Source organism: Chlamydotis macqueenii, chromosome 1, assembly GCF_036417535.1.
Source record: "Chlamydotis macqueenii isolate bChlMac1 chromosome 1, bChlMac1.mat, whole genome shotgun sequence".
Taxonomy (NCBI): domain Eukaryota; kingdom Metazoa; phylum Chordata; class Aves; order Otidiformes; family Otididae; genus Chlamydotis; species Chlamydotis macqueenii.
In genome coordinates, this window is record NC_141556.1 from 72121070 (window position 1) to 72146747 (window position 25678).

At 42.0% G+C, this 25678-nt stretch overlaps 2 protein-coding genes across 13 annotated transcripts in view; both read left to right on the top strand.

The window, feature by feature from the left end:
• PLEKHA5 (pleckstrin homology domain containing A5) overlaps nt 1–4698 on the top strand; it is a 179394-nt gene extending 174696 nt beyond the window's left edge. For all 10 annotated transcript variants that reach the window (XM_086756255.1, XM_086756271.1, XM_086756234.1 and 7 more), the window contains one exon: nt 1774–4698. In XM_086756255.1, the coding sequence (XP_086612381.1) occupies nt 1774–1792 (19 nt within the window). In that variant the 3' untranslated portion in view covers nt 1793–4698. The remainder of the gene's footprint in view (nt 1–1773) is intronic.
• Nucleotides 4699–21140: 16442 nt separating this feature from the next.
• The window catches only part of AEBP2 (AE binding protein 2), a 53088-nt gene continuing 48550 nt past the window's right edge, over nt 21141–25678 (top strand). For all 3 annotated transcript variants that reach the window (XM_086756298.1, XM_086756306.1, XM_086756313.1), the window contains exon 1: nt 21141–21839. In XM_086756298.1, the coding sequence (XP_086612424.1) occupies nt 21175–21839 (665 nt within the window). In that variant the 5' untranslated portion in view covers nt 21141–21174. The remainder of the gene's footprint in view (nt 21840–25678) is intronic.

Genomic DNA, 25678 nt, shown 5'->3' on the forward strand with positions numbered 1-25678 from the left:
TTCAGCTTTTTCTGGAAATACTGTTTTGTGTTAATGCTTTTCAGTTTCACTGTATAAATACACATGCATTTATCATGCATCTTTGTAAATAGGTCACACATCACCCCATCAACTCAGTTTTGGGACAGTAGTGAAACTGAAACTGTGCTGCTGAATTCTGTCCGTAGCCACAGCATGCCTGTCTTGAAAGGGGAAGCAACCTTTAACTTCACCAGAAATTAAGTTGCTTTCAGCTCTTGTCATCAGCTCCAATGATCAGATCAGCAAATTCATTTTTTAAGGATTTATGCTAAATATGAGACTAGCAAAAGTGAAGCACTCATATAGTGATCTGCTTTGTAACTTAACGCCCAAGCTGTGCCATCCCACAGCACGGTGTATCCTCATAGGTAATACTGTAGCTCTAAAGATTCCACGTTAAGTACGATTCTACAAGTAGGCCTTAATTACTTATGACAAAACAGTGCATCTGGGATGGCACTTGTAAAACTAATGCTCTGCTTACGCCAGCCTCGCTGTAATGAAGAAAGGATTCCAGAACTTAAAATGCGTCTGTTTTGGCTGTTTAGCATTTGAATTGAGTGAGGAAAAGCATTCAACTCCGTGCATGTACACACCACGTTTCTTTGCCGCACTTGATGCCTCTGTTGGTTGTTTCCTAGGAGCTCCAAAACAACTTTGAGCCGTGAGCTGGGCCTAGTATACGTGGGAGGTGTATGAAGCATACTCTGCTTGCCTGCAGTATTTGCTGCCCCTTACCTTCTGGGGCTGTCGTTCCGGTATCCCAGTGCTTTACGCTTTGCAAAAAGACAGGTCTTCTAACGTCTGAGAGCTCAGTGTCTCTCAGATGCAAGAAATCCGATGCGGAAGAGGGAACTCCAGAGCTGTGGGATCAGCCCTGTTCATATGCAACCAAATTTTTCAGGCAGCATCTGGAAAATGTATGGTAGATTTAAAAGAATAATGAGGTAATACCTATATTTGGCTTTTATGGTCAATTAGTAAAATGATACTCTTGGCACGATGCCAGGGGAATTTGGCATAGGAAATTGGTGGCACAGGATATTGTAGGACTAAGGAAAAACCCTTTAACACAAAGCTACTTTCTTTGTCATGGCTCTTGCTTTGCAGAGAGGAATCTGGATGTGTACCGCTAACATTGTTAGGTTTTAAGCATTACATTTACACTGAGTAATGGAGGGATAAGGAAATTCTATACAGCACCTGGATTCAAAGCTCAGAAACGTTTTTACTAATGAAGTGTTAAAAGCTATTTATAGAAGTCCTTTCAGCGATTACCAAAATACAGCAAGCTCTGGGTGGAGCACTTGAATTTCAGAACACCTTACAGTTACACTGCCATTACAGCATAGCAACTGAATAATACTGCATCCCCCTTCAAGCTGTGCCTGTCATTTGTAAGAGCAATTAGGGTCTTTGCTATTATTAGCAATTTTATATGAAGAACATCTGGAGATGGCCGGGTACAACAGGATAAAACTCTCAGAATAAACAGATTTTCATACAAAGTTGTATAAATTTGAAAAAAGCTTGCTTTTGCTTCTTGCTGTCGAAGTACCTTGACAGCGGTTAGGAAAATTGATTCTGGAAAACAAGTGCTTTCTAAGATACTTTATTTTGTTCTTCACCATTGATAACTGTACGGCTAAGATGAACTCAGAAATTCCTTGTTGTGTTTAATCCCAGGAGTTGCTTTATACCATATTCTGTTGTTGCTAAAATAGAGTAACTTAATCTATGTCTGTTTTTCAGCACTAATGGCTTCTGTTGAAACAATTCATGCCCGAGATGTATGGACCTGACCTATGAAAATATGAGAAGATATTGTACAGTATATTTTAAATCTATGAAATTCATAGTTCTGATGCTTTTGGCCACAGAGCATCATTTTACCCCTTCCTGGAAAATGTTTATTCCAAGAAAGCTTTAAATGGCCCACATGTACACTCAACAACCTTCAGATTGTTCTCCTGATACCAGCTTGCTGCTATGGTTTCTGTGCACGTAAAATAAAGGCTCCTTTTAACACGCAGCCTACAGTCAGAACTTTATTTGATGTTCTCCAGAATTTAATATTCTTTTAATTATGGATCCTATGAGTTTACTTTTTGGCTTCTTCTAGATGCATAACTCGGTTAATTTTACATATCACCACTAAACCTTGTTTTACACTTTTTAAACATTACAATGTATTGTTTTAACATTTTATTTGTAAAATGTTTATATATATATACATATAGATATATTTAAAATGTGCCATTTTTATTATTGCTTAGTAAAATATGTCCTGTTTCTGCTGTAATTATTTCTTGGTCAGGTTGCAATGTCAGCAGTTACTGCCACCCCTCTGTCAATGTATACATTAATGTTAGTGATTTCTTTTTTTCTTTAATAAATTGAGTGTAGGTATTTTGAGGTACTGGGCTTTTCCTTCGTTGGGTATGGGTGTGTACAGCAATAAGCAGGTTTTCAATCCAGTACTTAGTTTGTGTACAAATGTAATTATGTTCATTGTGTATATATTATACAATGAGCACATACGATGTAAGTAGTATAAGAAGCCACTTACTATTGTTCAAATACGAATGTTCATATCCCATTTCTTTTATATCATATTAAATAAATGTTGATGTTCTTAAGGACTCGTATGGTTAGTATTTCTTCCAGCAAACAGATGTCACACTGTATTCCACCTTCTGATGTGGGGAATGCAACAATTCTTGTCTCATTGGCGACATCGCCTGTCAACCAGAGTAGCAGTGAGAGACTCTTAAGAGATTCCAGTCTTCCTCTACAGGAAAGAATAAAGCTGCAACAGAGAACAAAAAGACAACCTGAGACTGACACAGGAAATACAGGTTCAGCTCCTGACTCTCCCAGACTTGTATCATGATGTTGGAATAATCACTTAGTCATTCTGTGCCTCCATTCCCTGCCTGTTTACTTGAGAGGTAATAGCCTGTCTTACTGGGGTGTGGTGAGTAGTAATTCAATATTAGCAAATGTTGAATGCCACGTTCGTTGGGCGTAAGGAGAGAAGTATGATGGTTACTTGAGGCTTTGACATCTGCAAAGCATCTTCCAGAAACTGAAAGAAAACCTGAAATAACTTGTCAAGTGTCATCATACTACAGATGTTACTAGCTTCAGTTTTCAAACTCACACAGCTGTCTGAATTTGCCTGAGACAAAAGAGGTTTAGAAAAGAATGATGAAAAATGAAATGATTGAAGGGAAAGCTTTTGAATCTAGGATGTGAAGCTAAGAAATCTTTTAAAGGTTCAGGTAACTGCTGTGTGCTTCACTGTATGTGTGTGCTACAAGTGGTAAGGCAAGTTTCATAAGAAGACAAGTGCCCTGCTCTTGTCATGTTTTTTTAATCATACAAATCATATCCTGTTCAAATTAATATTGCAGTTAGAGACTATATAATTCATTGTGCTTTTCCATAGAGGAGTGCCTGAGATTAACACATAGTTTGAAATTAACTCTTAATCATTGCCCCCCTAAATAGAAGTTTGTTATACTCTTCTGGCACTCCCAGCTCTGCCACAAAGACACAGAGTAGGCTGTCTGTCTACCTGTCATTTTGCCATTTTCTTAGAAAAGTGAAGAAATAGGAAGCAGAATTTAGCAGCAGAGCTTAGAGGGTCAGTGAAAGAGACGGCTGAAGGAAAGAAGATGAACCATGATGCAGACAGCATCCAGCTGAAAGTTTGACCAAACAGTTGTTGGTTTGTTTTTTTTTTTTTTAACAGTAGCCCCAAATTAGTGCTTCCTTCCACCCAAAGCGTAGAGTGAAGAAGAGGAATGTGATTTTTATTGCTCAACCAGCTCAGATTTAAGTTCAGTGGCATCACTGGAACACCTGGGGCAAAGCAAATAGGACACACCCTGTTCTCTCCCTAACCCTTCCAGAGAGGCTGTTCAGCTGTCAAGCTTTGCAATCTCTTTCTGTCCTTGCTGCCAAGAAAAGAATTGCAACCAATAAAGGAAAGAATGACTAAGTGGTTTTTGGACATTTATAGATCTTGTCTGTGTTTGAAGTAGTTGTCAGTTTGGTGTATCTGCAAAGTACGTGCAGTTTATATTGCAGCTGGGGGAGAGTGGGAGAGTTAGCAAGTTTTTGCTGGTATAACTGTTGGCAAAGACAGCAAATGTAAGTGATGCAGGAATGTAGTAATGCTCATAGACTATAATTTCACTTCCTCTGAGCACTTGCAGCAAAGACTTGTAGTTTCATTGGGTGCTCTATTTTTTTTGTGTCTTACAGAAAAAAAATGTATGGCTTTGTGTTATCACAGAGCATCTACGGTCTCTTACCTCATCAGAATAACTCATCCCAGTGATCATATGCCTGAGATATAGAAATATCAGAATACTGATATTCTCAGCCTTCCAACATCTATTTTAAGTTTGTATCTAGGATATTTTTATATTTCTGACTGATTGCTTTATTGGCTATTGCACTGACACTTGTATATATGGAACATGTGCTTTTTTTTTCAAAAGCAAGAGTCCTTAGGAATAATGCAACACATTCTCTACAGATGTTCATGCTTTTCAGAACGAATTATATCTATTTTTGTCTTTTGTTCACCATTTGCATTGTTCCAAGACTACTAGAGAATGTGATTCTTTTAAGTCCCTTAATAAAGTGACATTACTCAAAAAATCATAGTTGGTGTCTTGGCAGTTTTTGTATGTCGTGGACTTGCTAAAAGAGAGAGACCTCACGAGGCAGTTGAAACCCAAACCTTGTTTATATTATTACTGCGGGAGAAAAAGTAGTCTTCAGTTAATATTTCCTCATAAATATATCTGTCATAAAATTGATCCAATAAGGTTCTGTTTTCAGGAAATCAGAAAAATGTTAAACAATTGATTTCTATCCAAATCACTAATTGGACAGTCTAGGAAAAAAAAATTATTACCCAGCCTATTGGATCCACTAGAGTACATACACGAAAACCATTAATGGATTACGCTGTTAGTACTCAATCTACTGAATTCTCTAGTACTTGGACTGGTGGCTTAAATTATATCCTGATTGAGTAAAGGAGCAGAGTGGAACATCTTTAATCAGTGGTGGTGCTGGCTAACTCTTATCCCCAACTTTTCATTATATTGTACCAATAAGTTGGAGTTTGGTTTTTTTTTTTCTTTTCTAATAAAACAAACTATAAATAGTACTCACTCAGATCTCTCTCTGTACAAGACATTTTTTGTCCCTGTGATCCTGGATTTTGCTATACTTATTTTCTTAAGTTATTCTAGGGTAGTTTAATCTTATTTCAGTTTGAATCCTCAGTTAAAATGTTCTTTTCCATCCTTTGGAAAGTTGACATTTAAATGGCCAATGAACAAATTGCCTATACCTGGCATTTATAATATATCTGAAACAACTTAATTTAACTTTTTTAAGGATGCATGTGAAGATAACAAAGCAACATCTGGCCTTCATTTCTTCTAGAGAACATTATATATACTTGCTGTTATATCCTTGGAGCTGTTTAGCTTGTCCATATGGGAACACTGAAGAAGCTGCCACAAAATAAAATGGAATATACTGGTGGCTGAAAGCAAACGTCTGGCCCAAAATGAAGGCTAAAAGCAGCTGCTTTCTGAACTTGACACGCACAACTTGTTACCCAGCTGTTCCAGATGTGTCAGTATTCAAATGTTACTTGTGGAATTAAATTTTGGGGGTTTTTTTGGTGGTTTTTTTTTGTGATGTTTCTTCATTCTGTCGTATGCCAAAGAAAATGTTTTTAAGGTCTTGTTTAAACATAGTCTAGCTGCTGTTGTGAAACTGCAAGCAACTCTTAATTGTAGTTATGGGTAAGTAACATCACCGCAGTGGCTGCTAATTGGCTTATGTGGCAGTCTTGTTATCAGTGTGTTTAAGAACACTTATTTAGGCTGGGTTAAGTTCTGCTTGGAATGAAAGAAAAAGCTGTAAGCAAATGGCACTATTTCCAGTGGACTGCTGTAGAGTGTATCAGGACAAAAACAGATGTGATCTCATTAACTTTATTATTGCTGAAACCAAACCTAAAATAAGGAATTAATTTTTTGTCAAATTCTATCCAGATCCCTGCTCTATGGAAGAAGAATACTTCAAAGAATTTCAGACTAAAAATGGAAACACTCTCTTCCTCTTTTGAAGGTGAAATGAGTACTGTTAAAAAAAAAAAAAAAAAAAAAAAGCAGACCTCGCAGGTTTAACTTTCTTTAAATGTAGAAGAAGCAAGATTTATTTATGGCCTAGAGATTTAGTCAACGAAAACTGTCAGAAAAATGCCTGATCCTCATCTGTTGTCATCTCGTGGAGTTCCTGAATCGCAGTGAGGTGACTGGCACTGTCCGGGACTCTTCTGCTACTTTAAATCCACTCCAGCCCAACGTGTAAAATATTCTGCATTCCAAGTCTTGAGAAAAAAAAAAATGCCTTGTCCGTACAACAGCTGTTTGTCCATACGTAAGCAGATGAATCCAGGCCACCAGTTTCTTGCTTGAAATCACTAGAAACTGCAGATGCTTAGCATCTTGGAAGCTCAATCTCAAAGCATATAATGTGAGGCAACCAACATTTCCAAGTAACTTGCATGTGAACCTCCCTTATTTTCAGCAATAGATTCTATTTAGAATATTTTTAAGTACTAGTCCCATTGCTACAAATCAAATAATTAGTAGGTACAAATATATAAGAATTTGAGAAAATTGTCATTAATTGACAAGAGTACATTTCAAAGGAATTGAAAAAAGCTGCAAAATTCAGCAGCTCTCAAATTATATAAATCACCTCTTCACAGTATAAATTTCTGCTGAGTCTTGATGCTGATTGCACGTGTAGTCGACTGCTCTGTATTGTGCAACTTTGTTCTTGGTAAAATCCCAAGTCAGCAAGAATGTGGAGGCTGTTTCAGATTTTGTATCTTTAAAGATGAATACTTTTTTTTCTTTAGTATTTTCATGTTCATCCACCAGTCTTGGAAACAGCTGTTAGTGGCTATTGCATTTATTCTTTTTATACACTGAAATTGTCATATCTAGACAGAAAAAAAAAAAAGACAACTGAACTTTCTGATTAATGTTTTCTGATGTTTGTGACTGCTACTATTTTGTGTTTGATTTCTGGCTGCCTGGAGACTGTCTCAGAGAGTTTACACATGCAAGGGCTGGTGCTGCACGGAAGCCAGCTTGCGTATGAGTGAGAGCTAGCTGAAGGTGTCATTTCACGAGCTAAGAGATTGCCTGGAAACTTGAGATTTTTTTGATCTAAAGCACCTTTGAATAACATTACTGGCTGTTTTCTTAGCCTGTACCAAAATACCTATAATATTTTGTAACTACTGTTTATTGTATATTATGCCAACAGATAATAAATATTTTTAATAAAGAGAAAGTGCCTGGATAATGTTTGAGATCTGGATCACTATTTACAAGGTAGCAGTTATAATTGAAGAACCAGCCTCTCAACCATTTAGGAGATTGTGTTAGTGAAGAGGAATTGGTTAATATTCAAATGAATTGCAACAGTGGGAAAACCATACTTGCTTATATAATCTGATTCTTTGGAATATGGGGGATAACTACTCTAAACTCACAGCATTTTATTTTAGAACTTATTTCATAATCTTAAAGCTATTCCATTCTGTGTGATCAGCTAAATATAACCTACTTAAGCTCATCTTCATTTCCATTCTACAGAATTTAGGACAAGGAATAACAGAGGTCATCATATTTTGATCAATTTTGCCTCATTAAAATCTTGTGGACCCCAAGGAGCACAGTTAGGTCATGTTTTTAAAAGGCAGGAGTCTAAAGCCTTCCTTTGAGCCATGCCTATTTCGGAGAAGTGCTCTGCACGAATTACCATACATCTTTCCCTGTCTGTCTGGTTCCAGGCTAGAGCACTTCAGTTATTTCACCTTTGAACAGAATCCCTAACTTTTTCAGCATTTTCAGGCAATTAATCATAGGCAGTCTGTGATGTCTAAGATTTCTTCACAGCTGATGGCTCTAAACTATTAGGAGGATGACTGCGTACAGGAGTGAATCCCAGTTAAAGCCTAAGCACTCCAGATTTCCTAGGCAATTCCCAAACCCTCAGATGCTGTAACTGCATCTTTGTCTGAATGCAGCAAACCAGATTTCTGTTCCGTTGATCAGATGGCCTCCTTCAACAACTGCTGAGGAGCTGTTGATTTTAAGAATGCCCAGCGAGCTGGATTTGTGTTTTGAAAAGTGCTGCTAGCGATCAATATTACTGCAATAGGAGGCTTTCCTTCCCACAGCCCTCCCTTTTTCCTGCAGCTGTCAGTAGGCGCTGGCTTGTGCTGTAAAAACAGTGTTATTACCTGTTGGCCTTGATCCAAAAGCAGCCAATCCAAGCTTCCTTCCAGGATCTATCTGCACTGGGAAGATAAGTTGTGTTAACAGGGGAAGCAGAAGATGAAGGGCACCTACGTTACCAGTCCAAGTTCAAGTACTCAGCCGGAAGGACCCTGAAAGAACAAAGTTAGCCTCGCTGCAGCTGCCCCTGCTGCATTCCCACTTCAGCTTTCCTCCTTTTTCGCCTCTGCCTGTGCTTTTGTCCTCCTGGCGTGGTTGCCATTGTATAGGAGTTTCAAGGGATGAAAGCAAATGATTGCTGATGGGTGACATGATAGTGCTTTAAACGGGAATGCAGATTGGTTCCAATACCAAGCAATATAGTAACACGGACAAAGCAAGCGACAGCAGCACAATAGGCTTAGAATGATTGTCATAACCGTAAGTGACTGAGAAAAGAAACTGTGATAGACAAATACCAATATGTGTTTAAAAAAAAAAAAAAAACAAAAAAAAACCAAAACCCTGATGTTAAAACGTCCAGAACTGTCAAAGATCCTGCCGTCTGGGAAACTGTGTAACCTGCAAGCTGTCCAGATGCGGCACAGACTGCAGCTGACCTGTCATCTTCGTAATATTTAGCATCCCCTTCTCTTCTGACTTTCTGGGAACCCGGGTGCTGAGCACGCGCAGGAAATCGGGGATTACAAACTTGTCTGAACTTTTACTGCCAGACATTAACATGCGGATGCAGCAGCCTGTATGTAAATGATGTTATCTGAGCTGGTTTATGCATGTGTTTCCAGGATAAGAAAGGAGATTATTTTATTGTGTGAACTAATTACCTGTGAAGAAAAAAAAATTAGAGCCTTTTTAATGTTAATGCCAGGCTGTATTTTTATTAACCTTCATACTCAATGATCCAGTGCTGTATGTTTATTGTGTATTTTCAAATATTAAGAACTTGATCCTTTAACCTAAATGAAATAAGTTCTTGATGTGACTTTGCATAAACAGGTTTCTTTGCAAGGTTGTAGCCAAATCTCAGAGCCTTCCTTTGTCCATAAAATGGGGTTGCTTCATCAACCGTAAAGACAAAGTGACTTTTAAGCATCGTGGTATTGCTGCTTAATCATGCACAGCAACAATTAAAGATAAAAAGTGGACAATCATACTAAACTGGAACTGCAGGACAAATTACTGTAAAACACAGCGAGTGTGTTCTTGGCGTAATCTGAAGTTGCATACAACCAGGGCAACAGAGTTCATATTCATCTAGCAAACCTGAGCCCAGATGGGAACAGCGCTTTTGGCTTCAGGCAGACAGCTTATATGATTAAAAGGTCAACATGCTCATACTGCAAACATTATGATATCAGAGAGAATTTGTGCGATGGTCTGATCTTTTGCAGTTACTATGTCTCAGCCAAAATTCAGCATCTTGTTTTTTAATACTGTTATTAGATAAGGGAGGAGGGGAGTAACTCTCAAATATTTCATGTTTTAATATATGTATAGCTTTTAAACCAGCATTTATTTTGTCATACTTTGTTAAGCATAATATAAGCTGGATTGTTGAGGTTTGCATATGTATTTTACTATAGCGCATAAGCTGATGATAATATGTTGCATGTAATGGAAATGAATATACATGCAATATGCCAAAGGACGTTATCACAGTACAATGCAGGTAATGGACTGAGATCACCTAGAGCAATGAAAGAATGTCCCCAGATCTGTCTGTATTAGTATGAAAAAGACATCCAAAATGCATGTTAAAATGACAAAACAAAAAGACAAGTGGCTCACAGCCATTTGTCCAGCACTTAATTTATGTGAAAATAATCAAGGGTGGTGAGGGGAATGTTGGGTTGTTTTTTTCTTTTTCCTGGGAAGTCCCATTTTAAACTGTCTGCTTTGCTACCTCTTTACATGGAACTTGTGGTAGTGAAACTGGGAAGTGACCGTGGCTGAGGAACATTTGTGTAATATCAGGACCTCAAGGTAGCAGGGAGCCCAGAAACCATGGCCTGAAGCAGTGCCAAAGGATTTTCCTTGCAAGAAGCAAGGCAGAAGTAGGTCATCGCTTTCTACAGAGCTGATACCTTAACACTCTTCAGTGCCTGAGTTACAGTTCTATAATACATGCCTCTTTGTTGTACCTCTCATGCACTAGCACAACCTAAATCAAATAGTTTTCTCAACTTAGAGTCCCCAGTTTTATGTGAAGACATGTAGGCATGAATTGTTGTAAGATGCACCACGTTTAAAATTAGATCTTTTTCACCTTCCTCTGAAGTGTCATAACAAAAATGTTTCCAACATTTTCCAGGCTTTAAATAGCTGCATCCACTTTTCACCAAGATTAAACAAATACTTAGCATTGCCAAACCCAGCTAGAAATTCAACTGTAAAGATGATGGTTCTGATAAATTATCTAGTTAAATGTAATATAAAGCCAAACTGCTGCCATTTGTCCTGATAGTAGGCCACTATAGCAACAGCTTGCTAAGAATTTATGGGGCGACATTTTCCGACTATATTTTACGTAGATTAGTAGGTTGGTTTTGGGTGCTGAACTGCCTAGGAAAAGTACTGGACAGTATTTGTTTCTTGAATACAGTTTAAATGTGTCACTAGGCAAAATTTAGCACATAATAAATGTTCACCTTCACTAAAAAAAAAAAAAAAACAAAATCAGTTTTAAAAGACTGAAAGAATCAAAAGTGCTATGTGATTAAAAACTAGGCCCATCTCTATTGAGAACACTCCACGTGTATGTATAACAACAGCTTTCACTGGAAGGCTTCAAAGACAGACAACTATACCTCAGAGCAATCCTGGGAAAGAGACTCTGTTATGCACATCCTAACCACAGTTAAATTGCTGCATAACAAAATTATGAAGTGGTTTGCCCACTCCTATACAGTTAGTTGCTTTGGAGAGTCTGTGAGCAACTGAGCTGGGAATAGACTTCACGAGAGAGGAATCGCTGCTTTGCCTATTAGAAGACATGCAGTGCATCTGTAGGGCACATCACTGGGGCATTAAGCTAATTTAGGATTTAGGTCTCCCAATTCTGCAATGTATTCCAGGCTTCCTGAGAGAGGGACCCTCTGAACTATTTAAATTCTGAATTATGGAAAGGTCACAGTGCAACTTAGACTCTCCTGTGTGATATGTGCTGAGTCCCCACCTCCTGGCAGCCATCCTCCATATCAGGATTTTGTATGAGTTCCTCAAAACTCCTTTGTTCTCCAGCTCTCAGGCTGAGTTTGACATTCTGGCCCTACTGAGGTCAATGGGAATTTTGCATCAATACCAGAGAGGCCGAAGTTTCAGACAGGGCTTGTAGAGTTAATCTGAGAGCACACATCTCTGAACATTTAATTTGCAATACTGGGGGCTGTTGCAAAATTGGATGTAAAGTGCTCAATCTCATTTTCCATTCTATTAGTGATAATCAGCAGGAGCATAATGCAAGTTTCCAAATGTTCACGTTTATATTTCCCAGTGCTTCAAATAAACAGTATCAGAACTTGATCAATACGTATATAGTATAGTCAAAAAGACCTTCCTTTCTCCTTCCTTGTTTACATTATGAAGATCTCAGCCACGCAGCAACAATTTTCAGTTGTTTTGGTAAAATAAAAGCTTCACTGTGAATGGAATAGTCTCATAGGTTCCCCAAAACTGGTGCTTGTGGCAATTATAGTGGGGCAGTTGGCATGAACGGCAGATTGCCTAACTGCAGCGTGAAAGACAATGCATTTACTGGGAATGGAATGGCCAGAGTCAACGGGATAAGATCCCACCATTGTCAAGAGTACGACCCCAAGCAGCTGACAGTGCCACATAAATCCTCTCAGCCTCTTGCCCCAAAGCTGCCATGCAAACATCAGGGCATACAGACGTGCTGGCCTGTAACATTGAGATAACAGGAGTGGCAGTTGTTGCATCGATGGAGTTGGATTGCAGAACGTGCTGGTATTTGTATACATTTTCTGCAGATTCCTGCTGCCTCCTACACGGCATTTTTGTTACCAGGGAGGGACAAAAGGGAATACAGGATGGTTAGGTGCTGCTCCTGTTAAACCAGGTAGATGAACAGAAGGTGTGTGGGGGAGAAGGTGGCCAGGAATGTTCCACCTTTGCCAGATTGCAACTATTTTCCAGCTTCAGAGGGCAAGAGTGGGGAAGTTTGTAGAGTAAAACGAGGGAGATTTGACAAGCAGGCATTCCCCTGGCTCTGTTGTCAGCATGCAGACAGGCAGCACAGTTCCTTTGGCACAGAATTGCTGCAGTGAGCTGATGAAGATCTTTTCAGTCCCTGGGCTTTCCAGTGCTGTCATGACAACAGCTACTTTCTCAGTCCTGCTGAAACCCCTTTTCACATTCAGTGAATGCCATGCACAGAAAAGTAGGTTGTTCTCATCCATTGCCCTCTCTCTCTCTCAGATTTGATTGATCGAGAATAGGGAGGGACGCTGTACTTCTATGGACTTGTCTTCTTTTCCATGAACATGACGGATTATTGATCTTTTAGGAAAGGTTTGAAGAGTTATGAATTGGAAAGAGCATTTTAATAGCTCAGAAGACAAATACACTATCTGTAATAAATATTTGTCATTAGCAGCAAATGATAATAAAGTCACCCTGCTGGTTTTGCAATTGTTAAATTAGTTTTACTTACTTTAAGTATGACTTCTGCTGTTCAGTGAATACTATAATAATGGAAAGGCTAGTTTTTGGATGCAAATCTGAACTTTTCTGAAATTCAGATGTTTGCTCGTGCTCTCAAGCCTACCAAATAGTAATTTTTATTTAAATATACTAATGCTGTATATCTAGCTGTTTGATAAACATTCCATAACCCGATTTTTTCTTGTAACATAAGCAGAGCAGTGGGGAGAGAAGAGGAATTGTCCAGCTGTTAAGGTTTTGGTAAATCTGGACTTTGACACCTTCTCCATGACAGTATCTTGCTGAAGGCTGACCAGACTGTGATAAATGCCTCTCTTAAGGATAACCTCTCTCCCGTAACTTTCTAGCATGCCAAGATCTGGCAATCATGGGAAACATGTAATCTTAGTTGGTCATCACTTTTAAATCTCATAGGATTTAGCAGGACCCTAAATTTGTCATACAGGCTATCCTGAGAATTCTGAATGCAGTCCTTCAAGCTGCATCTAAACCTGTCTGCAGGGACTCATTGCTTGGTCCCAGTCATGCAGCTCAGCTCATCTTCTGTGGCTCCTGACTAAGCCTCCCTTCCCATCTTTAGAAACCATGGTGCAAGGAGTGACTGGTGTGAACACGGTTTTCATCCCCATATGAAGCTGGAGCAAAGCCAAGGTATATGTTATATCTGGAAACTCAGAAAAAATATTACTGTTTTTGCAGATTTGATGATGCCTGTGTCTTCATGTAATGTCAGAATAATATCTCAAATTTACAGAATCACAGAATAGTTGAGGTTGGAAGGCACCTCTGGAGATCATTGAGTCCAATACCCCTGCTCTGAGCAGCTCCAGCTAGAACAGGCTGCTCAGGACCATGTCCAGGTGTGTTCTGATTTATCTTCAGGAATGGCGACGCCACGACCTCTCTGGGCAACCTCTTCCACCGCCTGACAGCCTTTACTGTGAAAAAGTTTTTTTCTTAAGTTTAAATAGAATTTTCCATATTTCATTTTGTGACCATTGCCACTTGCCCTTCTCCAGATACCACTGAGAAGAGTCTGGCTCCATCTTCTTACTTCCCCTCTCAGATATGTATACACTTCGATAAGATCCCCCTGAGCCTTCACTTCTCCAGGCTGAACAGTCCCAGCTCTCTCAGCCTGTCCTCATCGGACATGCTCAGCTCCCTTAATTATCTTCAGGGCCCCTTGCTGGGCCCACCGCAGCATGTTCTGGAAAGCTGAGTACTGTGGTTGGAAGGACGTGTGTTCACAAGAGCTTGATCTTGGAAAGACAAGAGATTCTTTCAAGAAAAAAAAAAGGCAAAAAAAAAAAGGCACGAACTTTACAACTAGATATCTGCAAGAGAATTTTCATTTAAACTTTATGAAATATTAATTAAAAAAAAATAAGGCTGTTCTGTTAAAAACTCATATTCTAGTTAGGACCACAAATCGAAGAAGGGGAGTTTTAAAGAAATCCTAGCAGAACATGGAGAAGTTGCTGTAAACTTGTACTCCTTCCAAGCCATGATTTGTATTTAATTAGCATTCAATCCATTATGCATTTCTGTTTGGTTGTAATGGTTACACACCGGTTTTGCAACATGCAAGATCTTGATTACTTTTATGGTTTTGAAAAGAATCTCCATGTGTGCAAAGAAAGGTTCTGCTCTTGACTTCACATCTACGTTTTTAGAAAAAAAAATGGGTACGATTTACTGCCTAGCGTGCTTGTGCAGATTTGCCACCACCATTGGAATGACCTCCCCCTGGTTTTATTGTAATGCTCTGTAGTAACTGACCTGCAGAAAATAAATGGACGTACTGGTGGCAACCCTCTATTTGTGGCTGGGCACACACCTTCATTTAAAGCTGGAATCCAGCTCTGTTTTGCATAAGAATGTAGAAAACATGCATTCCCCAAATTAACAGCATGTAAAGACTCTTTAATCTGGAAGCAAATACGTTAATTATCTCTGGCTAAAACTAATCTAAATTGTGCTCTTAAAGAATGTTGATTCCTCTGAGACTTAAGAATTTGGCTGCCTTTTATTGAAAAAGAGCAAACTGTACCGAGTGAAAAAATGTACACAAGGAGGCATAGGATACTTTGAGAGGAAAAGAAAGTGTCTCTGATAGTTGCTATATTTTTAAAAATTATCATATAAAATATTGACAATATTCATGACAGAGATAAGATGCTCTATTTGCTTGTACAGTACTGCACATGTTATTGATTTACCTGTTCGTATGATGTATTGCATCAGCTATTTAAATTTTCCTATGTGGCATTTGGAAAACTTTCTGAGTAGTTTCAAAGAAATGAACGATACATTTTTAGCATATACTTACGCAAAACCCTACAACTCACAAAAATTCAGAGACATGGGGTGACAGGATTGATATGCAGACAGATATATGAGTGCAGGGGTATTGCAAGTAGCTTTTGCTTTTAAAGCAAATTCTGAGTTGGTTCTCAGTGGTATCTATAATAACTAGGAGTTTATCATGGCTAAATAGTGTCTATTTGAAATTCTGTGCTTATGTGTCAGTTTTTGCAACAAGCTGTAAAGCACATAAATGAACCACATTATGAAGCCTTCTAATGGCTTGAACTCAAAGCCTTGTATCTTTCACTTACAAGAAATATCATGCTTTGTTGGTTTCCTTTTAATGTTTTCCTTCAATATAATTTGACAGCAAATTTAACATCAATTAGCGCACATTTTAGAGAAGAGTTTTTATGCACTTGTACAATATCTGATTCCTTTCAATTATATCAGAGCATCTGTGGAGCATGGGCTTCCTCTTACTGTTTGTGTTTATAGATGGCTTAACGCAAAGATGCCCTCATCTCCACTGGGCTTGCAAGTTGTTACGATAATACAAGTGCAAATACGATGACTGTTAGGATGTGCTTTTGGATGAGCTCCAGAACGACAGAATGGGCTTTTCCATTCCTGAACTGACTCCTGTGTATCACCTTAATAATTTCTTAATTTTTCTGTTCCTTTTTTTTTTCCCATCCCCAGAGTAGGGACAGTTAGATTTAACTGAGCTGTCTGGAGTTTTAAAAAGTTTCACAACCTAAAAGCAACAGAATGCCCTTTTATTTTTTTTTCTCTTAGTTCCCACTAAAAGCGGTTCCTTGGTCTAGCTCATGGCATGAATTTCAGAGACAGCTGTGCTGGCGCAACAGAAGAGGCAGTGTTGTCACCGTGAGAGCTGTAACAAAGCATGGGCAGGGAAGAGGGGCAAGAAGGACCCAAGCAGCAGCTAGAATTCATATTGCTGCAAAGTGTTTTGCAAAGCCAGTGTACAGCCCCAGCAAGGGCTTACCGTCCAACGGGGAGTGAAGAGGGACCCCCACCCAACACACATTCCCAGCAGCCTTCCTTTGCTGGACCCAACCTAGGCAAGGCTTGACATTTCCTGTAGTCACAGTTTCTAAGCAAACAGTACAGGGGAAGATTAAAGGCAACTTTAAAAAGAAAATAGCGTAGAAGCCGAGTTTAAAGGGAGAATTAACTGGGTGCTGCAGGAGAGGGTGGGGTCAGAATTGCAGAATGAGGCAGTTTCAGTCTGGTCTGAAGGGAAGGGTGAGAACAGAGTGCTGGATGCTTACTTGAAGCAATGGGAGACTGCAGCCTCTTCCTCCAGACCTTGAATTTGGATGGGGAAGGGTGGGGCAGAAAGAAGGGCAGGGTGCAGTTTCCAGGGGCTGCTGAGCAGGCAGAATGTTGTGAGCAAGGTGAGTCATGAGGTTCAAGCAGCAGGAATTTCCTGCAGTGCTTGAGACACACATGCAGAGGCAGGGGTAGGAGAACGGAGTTCAGTGACCAAAAGTTTTACAGAATTTCCCCTGGTATCCTAAGAAGTACAAGACAGGATGTCGCTTTTCCTGTATCTGAGGCCTATGGCTTTCCCCCCCCCCCTCTCTTTATAGGCCTTTCTTACTGTTTTGAAGTGTTTTGCTTGCCATACTATATATAGATCATAGTATTATGATGTTGGTCAACATTAGGGGAAAAAAAAGGTCAAAAAACCTGCCTTACATGTGATGATCTCACCTAACTTTCCTTCAGAAAAAACCCACAAAACAGCAAAATTCTTGTGACTCAAGAAAAGAAGAAAGTACTTTTTTGGAGTGTGCTCATTACTGATGCTGCTGTCGATGTGAATGCCCTGCACCCCAGTACACCTGAGGTAAGAGAATAAAATCTTAATTTATTCTCCCTGCTCTGCTGTGTCTGCAATGTTGTTTGTTCTTGCACCAGTGGAGGACGGTTCTGCTTGGACTCTTCACCTGTGAACAAGCTTCTCCTAGTTTATCTACTAACTTTCTTTTTAAAAAAAAAAATTGTTGAGAATGTCTTCTAAGTACCATAGATTAGTGTGCCTCTACATAAATATCTCAGCTTTAAAGCATCATTCATGTTGTAAGATGATCATACCAATCTAGACCAGAAGTCCTTTGTGTGAACGACCGTGTATCACCCACCCTCAAAGCCTAAGAGGATGCGTAAGTTCTTTTTTTTCCAAAGGATTTCCTAACAGCCTGTCTCCTGCTTTGAGCTTTTATCAGACTATTCAAATGCAAGTGATTTAGATGCCTTTGCAAGTTCTAGACTCACCTGTTCTCAGACAGATCTCCTCTTTCAAGAGGTTTGAAAAGTCAAAACCTCGGAGAAAAAGATGTTCACCTTTGCTAAGCTGGATGTTTTTGTACAGAGAAAGCCCAGTAACAAGAGACTCAATTAATCATTGCTGCTTGCACTTGATTAGGACTGCTTAAGGACCAAGCCTGAATTTCGTGGGTTTGAAAAACTGAGAGCAGGACACCAAGAGATTATCACAGAGCATTTATTTGATGACTGCCTGCTGCAGCAGTGACCCCTTTGGTGCCGATCTCTTGCTTAAATGCTAAGTGATTTCCATTAGGCAGTTTCACACCGTCCTTCCTATTCCTTTGTGTCCTGAGGTTTCCTTCCCTGGCCCTCTTTGAATACACAAATTACCTAATGAGCTGGCGTCTCTACCGCTCTACTTAGGAAAGTGGGAAGTGGGAGGTCTGAATCACCCTGCTTGCTTTCGGTACGCAAACACGAGGAGCCTTGCGTGCACACACGACCTCAAGAAACCCCAAGAGACTTGGGGCGGGGGAGGGGAAATTTACATTGACGGGCTGTGAACACACAGTGGAGTGGATTTGGACAATTTACATTAGGGTACACGGAGTTATTCGAGATCACCTTTCCCCCCCCTTTTTTTTTCTCATATTCTTAACCAGTGAAAGGTGTCTTTTAGGTGTTTTTGGTTTCTCATTACTTGATGCCTCTCTGCTACAGCAAAGAACTCCAGAAGGGAATTAATGGGTAACAGAGACATGGGAATTACTTCAGCTACTGCTGTCTTCCGGCTGAATCAAAGGGTGTCGTTTGTTTTTGAAACCTCACGCTTTGTGTTTGATAAAACTAGTGACAGCAATACCCACCCGGGAGTGCCACACCTTCCTCCACGGAGAGTGAAACACAGAGCACCTTGCTACCGGTAGGGAGGAGGAAAGGCAGAAGAGGATATAGATGCTCAGGGTTTGGTGGCTATTTTGGTGGCGTTAGTAGAGCAGCAATACATATATTACACGTTATCATTGTCTTTCTTTTTTTTTTTTAAAGCATTCTTACCATTTCCACTTTCTAGCTGAGGTGGTTTTCTAGAAATCTGGGAAACTATCAACACTTTTTTTTTTTTTTTTTTTGCTGTTGTTGGGTTCCAAAGTTCGCTGATGCTCCTTTGCAGGTTAAAGATGTTTATGCAGGTTTATCTTTCAAGATTAATCCAATATCGTGTCCCTTTGCTCCAACACTGCGTTGCTGTCTCAGCGCTGTGGCATTCTATTTTGATGCTGCTGCACCGCGGGTTGCTGGTGTTGCTGCTAACAGCTGCCGTTGTTGTCGGGCTGGGAACCATCTCCAGCTAAGCTAATGCAGGTCTTAGGAGCACCCTTTCCAGATTTTAATTCTACGCGGTTAACTGCTCCTGGAATCTAGGATCTCTGTGGATATGCCAGATACGCCTGCTGTAACTTGAACTGGTGAGGTTCTTCCTGTTGCACAGAAGGCACAGCGTTTTTCTGGACTGAGTTGTGGTTCTGTGTTTTGTAGTTTGTTTTTAAACTAAACTACCATCACTTCACGATTTTTTTTTTTTTAAAGTGGCAAGCTCTGTAAGTGCTGGGTCAAGACTGACAGATGTACATATGACATTTAAAATTAACGTAGAACAGCATTTCACACTTTCAGTTACCCTCTTCATCCCTCCAGTAATTTGCCAAACTACCTGATTTCATCTCTGCGTTCAGATTCTACTCACCCTCCTATTCTACTGCAAATCCCCATCCTATAAACTTTTGCTAATCAGTTTCACACGACAGTTTATCAAAGGCTTTCTTGATGTCCATGTAGACAAGAATAATGTCAAAAAGCCTATCACATTAATCTGGCATGATCTACCTTTAGTAAATGTTATCCCATTTTACATTAATATTAAAATTACTTTAATTTTCCGAATTTGTTCTGAAGTCTTTTACATGACTGACAGGCATTCTGTCCAGCTATCTTTCACCACTCCCCTTCTGCACATACACAGTGTTTTTTTTTTCAGATGGTATTCCCAACTCAACGAATTTACTAATCCCATGTCTCCAGAACTGAATTTAAGTTCATGAGCAAAAAAAAAAACCAAAAAACAAAACAAAAACCAAACCAATTTCCCCAGTTTCAGTACATTAAACTCTCTGGTTTCACTTTTATTTAAATGCAGTAATCTATATTTTGCGTTCCCCTTTATTCATACTACTTTTGCCCGGTAGCCAACATGCCTCTCTACTGCAAATGGAGGTTTAAGGCCACATCTCGTTTATTCTCTTTGCTCACTCTCCTCGCGGCATAGCGCGACTGCTTTTTCATTCCTTTGTGTCAGTATTGCTGAAAAACTTTTTCTGTCTTCTTTGTGTCTCAGCTGAGCTCGTCTTTTGATAATTCTCACTGGGCAATGTCACATCGTGACCTGCACCCTGTAGCTCTCTTTGCTGAGGAGCCTCGTTTCTCCCTTTCTCGTAAGCTCTCTATTCCGGAGGTTTAGATTGGATATTACAAAAAAATTCTTCACTGAAAGGTTTATTGAGCATTGTAACAGGCTGCCCAGGGAAGTGGTGGAGTCTCCATCCCTATAGGTATTTAAAAGACGTGTAGATGTGGTGCTTAGGGACGTGGTTTAGTGGTGAACTCGGCAGTGCTACGGTTGCAGTTGGACTCGATGATGCTAAAGGTCTTTTCCAACCTAAACGATTCTGATTCTATTTAAGTTACTACGAGCCCAGTCAGCTCCGGAGTCCCTACGGCCTCCTCCCACCTTACTCCCGTTTTCCTCTCACGGCTACAAATGTCACTGAGTCTTTTTCCCCAGCCGTGATTCCCGCTTTCCTTGCCCCCTCCCTCCGGCAGCTCCGCAGGCCTAAGGCTACCCAGCTGCTGACGGAGCCAGCCAGGAGGCCGCGGAGGCTGAGCGCTGCGGGACGCTTGCGCCGCCAGGGTTTCTCCCGGGGTGGGGCGGGGCGGCGGCCGGCGCCTCCTGGCCGGGAGCGGCTGGTTCCGCACGTTGGCGGCTCATGCTGCGGGACTGCCCTCCGCACAGGAGCGTTCGGCCGCTCTTCCCCTAGAAGCGGTGACGCGGTTCAAGCCAGGCGTGAGGAGCGCGCCACCATCCCAACCGCCGCCCCGTCCCGCCCGACCGTTAACGCCCCTCCCGCGCGCCGCCTCCCTCGACACCCCGCGCCGGGAGCCCGCTGCTCCGCCCTTCCCACGTTTTTGTCCTCGGGCGCGTTCCGTAGCGCGTGCGGCGGCGGCGGCAGCCCGAGCCCCTCCTCTCTGCGGCTCGCGCCGCCGCGCGATTGTGCGGGTGAGAAGGGCAAGAGGAGGGAGCGCGCGAGCGCGCGCGGGGTGGAGGTGGAGGTGGGGGCGTAGCGCGGCCGCGCGCACGGGCCACGCGCACGGGCCACGCGCACGCCCCCGCCGTTGCCGCCGCCGCTGCGCGCGCCCGGCCCCGCTCCGCTCGCAGCGACTGGCAGGCGCCATGGCGGCCGCTCGCAGCGACATGGCGGAGCCGGAGGGGCTGCTTCCCGGCGAGGCGGCGGTCGCCGCGGCCGAGGAGGAGGAGGCGGCGGCGGCCGGGGCTGGATCCTCGTCGTCGCCGTCGTCGTTCTCGGGGGCGGCTGCGGCCGAGACAGAGTCGTTGCTGCTGCTGAACGGGGAGGCGGAGAGCATGTCGGAGCCGAGCCCGGAGAGCGCCAGCCAGGCCGGGGACGGGGAGGACGAGGACGAGGAGGAGGAGGAGGAAGAGGAGGAGGAGGAGGAGGAGGAGGAGGAGGAGGAGGGCGGCGAGGAGGAGGAGAGCAGCCTGGTGGGGAGCAGCAGCACGAGCAGCGGCTGTTGCAGCGACGAGACCCGCTCGCTGAGCCCCGGCGGCAGCAGCGAGGCCGACGCCAAGGAGGAGCCCAAGGGCCCCCGGGGCAGCCAGGAGGACGGGCTGGGCCGCGGCGGCGGCGGAGGAGGAGGCGGCGGCGGGGGGAGTAGCTCCAGCAGCGTGTCCAGCGGCGGCGACGAGGGCTACGGCACCGGCGGCGGCGGCGGTGGCAGCAGCGGCAGCAGCAGCTGCAGCGCCACGTCGGGGGGCCGGCGGGGCAGCCTGGAGATGTCCTCGGACGGGGAGCCCCTCAGCCGCATGGACTCGGAGGACAGGTCAGTGCGCGTCCTGTCCCCGCGCCGCCGCCCTCGCCCCCTTCTCCGGGAAGCGGTGGGGGGAGGAGGGAGGGTGGTCTTTCGGCTACCGGGGCCGGCGGGCGCCATGTCCGGTCGCCTCCTCGCCTCGCGGCGCCGACGGGGGTTCGCTGGCCCGCCCCGCCGCAGCGGCGAAGGGGCCCCTCTTTTCCCGGTGCCGGCCGCCCCGCGCCCCCCTCCCGGCCGTGGGGGCTGTCAAGGCGGCGGCGCGGGGCAGCCACAGGTTTCTCCGGCCAACTTGTGTCGGGCGGGCGGGGCGGGGGGCGCCGTGGCGCCCCCGCCGCGGCTTTTGCGTCTCCAGGCCCCCTCCGAAGGGGCTGCCTGCTGCTTTTGGGAGGAGGGTACGCGCCCCTCCCGGCCCAGCACCGGGCGGCGGGCTGTGTGGGGACCGCTGGGGCTGCAGCCATCGCCGTTAGGCGTTTTGTGGAGAACCCGGAGCGGCCCCCTCTGCCATCTGAGCACGGGGCGCTGCTTATTTAAGTGGCGATATTTGGTTGCCGCTTTCGTCTGAAGCTGCTCATTTTTTTTCAGATGGTGCTTTTGGGGCTCTTCAGGGTTGTATCTTGCGCTAACACACAGGCAAGGTGGGAGGTGGTCTGTGGATGTGGTTTTACCTGCACTTGCAGCAGAGTCTCTGCACTAGAGGCAGAAAGCTAAGTGGTAACCTCTTAAAGTATAGGGAGAATTTAAAAAAATATAGTTTACTAAAATAAAAAGGAGACTATTCTTTCTGTATTAGGTGTGCAGAAGTAATAAGCATGCACAGTATTAAGCGAGGATTAATAATCTGAGGCTCAAAGTCATCTTTGGATGAGTCCTGTAATAGTAAATGTAAAGATTATTTCTTAGGTTTTTGTAGGTTAAGGGTGCACATCTCATTTTACTGAGACTTTAGCATGATTTTTGCGGATTGACACAAGCAAATTCTTACACGTGTTGAATTCTACCTTTCAGGTCTGGTTTAGCCTACTAAGCCAAGCATTTCAAAGAACATGACTTATGTAGTAGTTTTCTTGGATGTTGTGTGCAGCGGTTGAATTGACCAACTGAAAATAGGATGAAAAATGGATGTAGGAGCAGTCTTAAAATGCTGTAGGTCCCTTTACTAATTAGTCCTTTCAAGTAGTTTAAGAAACTTGTGCTGTTTTTTAATTTCGGTTTAGCATTAAAAAGCGTCAGACTTCCCTGTCAGAGTTATAGTTAAGTAACAACTACAATTTTGTTTGTACTTTCTTAAAATAGCTTCAGTGTTAAGTGTGAAGAATCACATGGTTTGATGCAGAAATGTGCTTTGAATATATGTTAGATCAAATTCTGTGTAGCTGTACAAATACCCATATTTCAGAAGTGGGGCATCACTAGATCTAACCTCAAGTGTTAAAAACAAACAAACAAAACCCTCATGAGTCAGTTCCCCAAAACCGTGTGATTAGCCTAAAAGTCTTAAAACAAGAGAAAAAAAATCAGTTATTTGGTTTGTGTCTGACTTTTGAGACTTGTAGGAGTCACATTTTCTTTCTTCCTAACTTGTGCAAGATGTTTGCTACATGTTTGTTTTGTTTTTCCAAAAGCTGAGATTTTACGTGATATCACATAAGTATGGGAGTAGACTTCTGGAAAAACAGCAGGTACAGAATAGAGTTTTAAGATAAAGTTTAATCAAATTAAAATCTAAATCTAATCCTGATCAGATCTGAGCGCATGTTAGTTTATGGGTTGAGGAAATAGCAGAAATAACTTGAGGGGTTTTCTGGAAGTACAGTGTCATTATGTCTTGCTTGTGCACTCCGGAGCTAGTGTGCTACTTTCTTTCTCTGTCATTGTTCTCATGATTCTCTTGCTATAGTTGCACAGTTAAATCTATGTGTGTACTCCTTGTTGCTTCTTTCCAGTACCATTGGTACAGACTCAGTTGCAGCAGTGGGGCTCTTTGCTTTTAGTGGATTAAATAAGGACTGTGCTTTGTTTGTGATCTTTGTAAAGTTTTATCTTGAACTGCCAGGCTGAAAACTTGGGGTTCTGAGTGGGAATTTTGTGCTGTAATTGCAAAGCCTGCTTGTTGAGTTGGATAGGAAAAGAGCAATGCTAGTGAGAATGCCATTTATTATTCCTGGTAGTTGAAAGTTTCATTTTGTGTGCGCTCCTTGCTGCAGCATGGCAGAATGCTTTATTATTTTTGCTACGTGTAGTCCAGCAAGTCACTTGCTTGACCTAGTGATCCAAATAATTGTGTTGTGCCTGGCTTCCAAGCAGCAGCAATCTCGCACCTTTTAGATGATGAGACAGACAAGGAGAGTGTTGCAAAAGGTAGGGGATGTGCCGAAGAGCTAAAGAATATGTGAGGTGGGATGTTGAAATACCAGGGAAGAGCTGGGAACAGCTTTGGCCTTACGGGTGGAGGTACAGCTTTGTGAAAATATATTAAAATCCTTAAAGACTTAATAATTCATTGATTTTTGTCACCTCTATATTAAAATATAAGTTCTTAATTATTAGGGAACGATATTATATCTGTTAAGCGATATTTTATGTGAAATAGTATATTGTGCAGAACTTCATGACCTTTGCTGACTACCTGTGTCTCTGGAGTCCTATGGAACTTGGTGTCTTCTCTCACAGTGTGTTGTAGAGTAAGATTACATGGGGCAGGGAAGAGAGGGAAAAGGCAAGAGAGAGATTGAGCTAACATGCTTGAATTTACAGTCCCTGGACTAAGCGAGAGGAAGCTGGTGGAAGAGTATACTTGGTAAATATTCGCCTGCTGTTGGCAGGTTTGGTAACCTTCAGATAATGCCCTAGGCTTGGGATTTTTTTTTTTTCTTGTTTCCTCTTTAGAAAATTTGAATAAATAAGAGGGTGTGGTGAGAGGGCCTGAATTCCACGAGGGATCAAATTCCTGTTTCCCTGTGTATGATCTCTGTCATTCTCCACAATTATCAATGTGTTATCGCGTTGATTTTTGGTTTAGTGATATCAAATATAAAATAAACTGCAGATAAAACAGCTGAACAGGAAAATCTTGCATAATCAAAATACAATTACTCTTCAGCAGCTTCTGTTACTAACGTTTTGAATGTATTTTGAGAGTGTCTGCTAATAGAATAAATAATTGGGGTATTACTGTGGGAAATTTGTGCGTAATTATAGCAACACAAGAAACAAATGTTGAATCTTGAAGCCCTGAAACTTAGGGTGAATTTTAACTAGCTATTTCCACACAGATAGACAGACTTTGTGCTTTGTTAAAACATATTTATCTTCCCCCTAAAAAGAATCAGAAACCAAAAAGCAAAACCCGAACTGATACCTAGGATAACCAGGTGGCATTTTCAGCTCAGTGGTATTAGTAGTGAGAGCTGAGTGCGATAACTCTAGGAGTGATAGGTATTTTCTTGCTCTGTAATCATTCCAGTTTTTTTTTTTTCCTGGGAATTATGCTAAATTCATACTACTGTACTGAAGTTTGTCTACAACTTTTGACCAAGCTCAGTTCAGCTGGCTCAATAATAATAGGCTGCATTCAAGTCTAGTTAGCCTCCAGATTTACAGTTAGAACAATGACTATTATCAGCATGTGAATGCTGGTAATTTTCTTGTGCCTTTTCCAAACTTCGGATGTGCTGAAAGGGTGGATGTGTTTCTCCAGAGTTCTGTGGAGCAGCAAATCTTATTACAATGCTGAGGAACATTTCATATGACTTTAAAAGAAAAAATAACAGTTAACTATAAACAGAGCAACAGAGTTCAGCATTGGTACTGAAGCTGGACCTAAGCAGATGCATGGATTTGGGTATAAATCA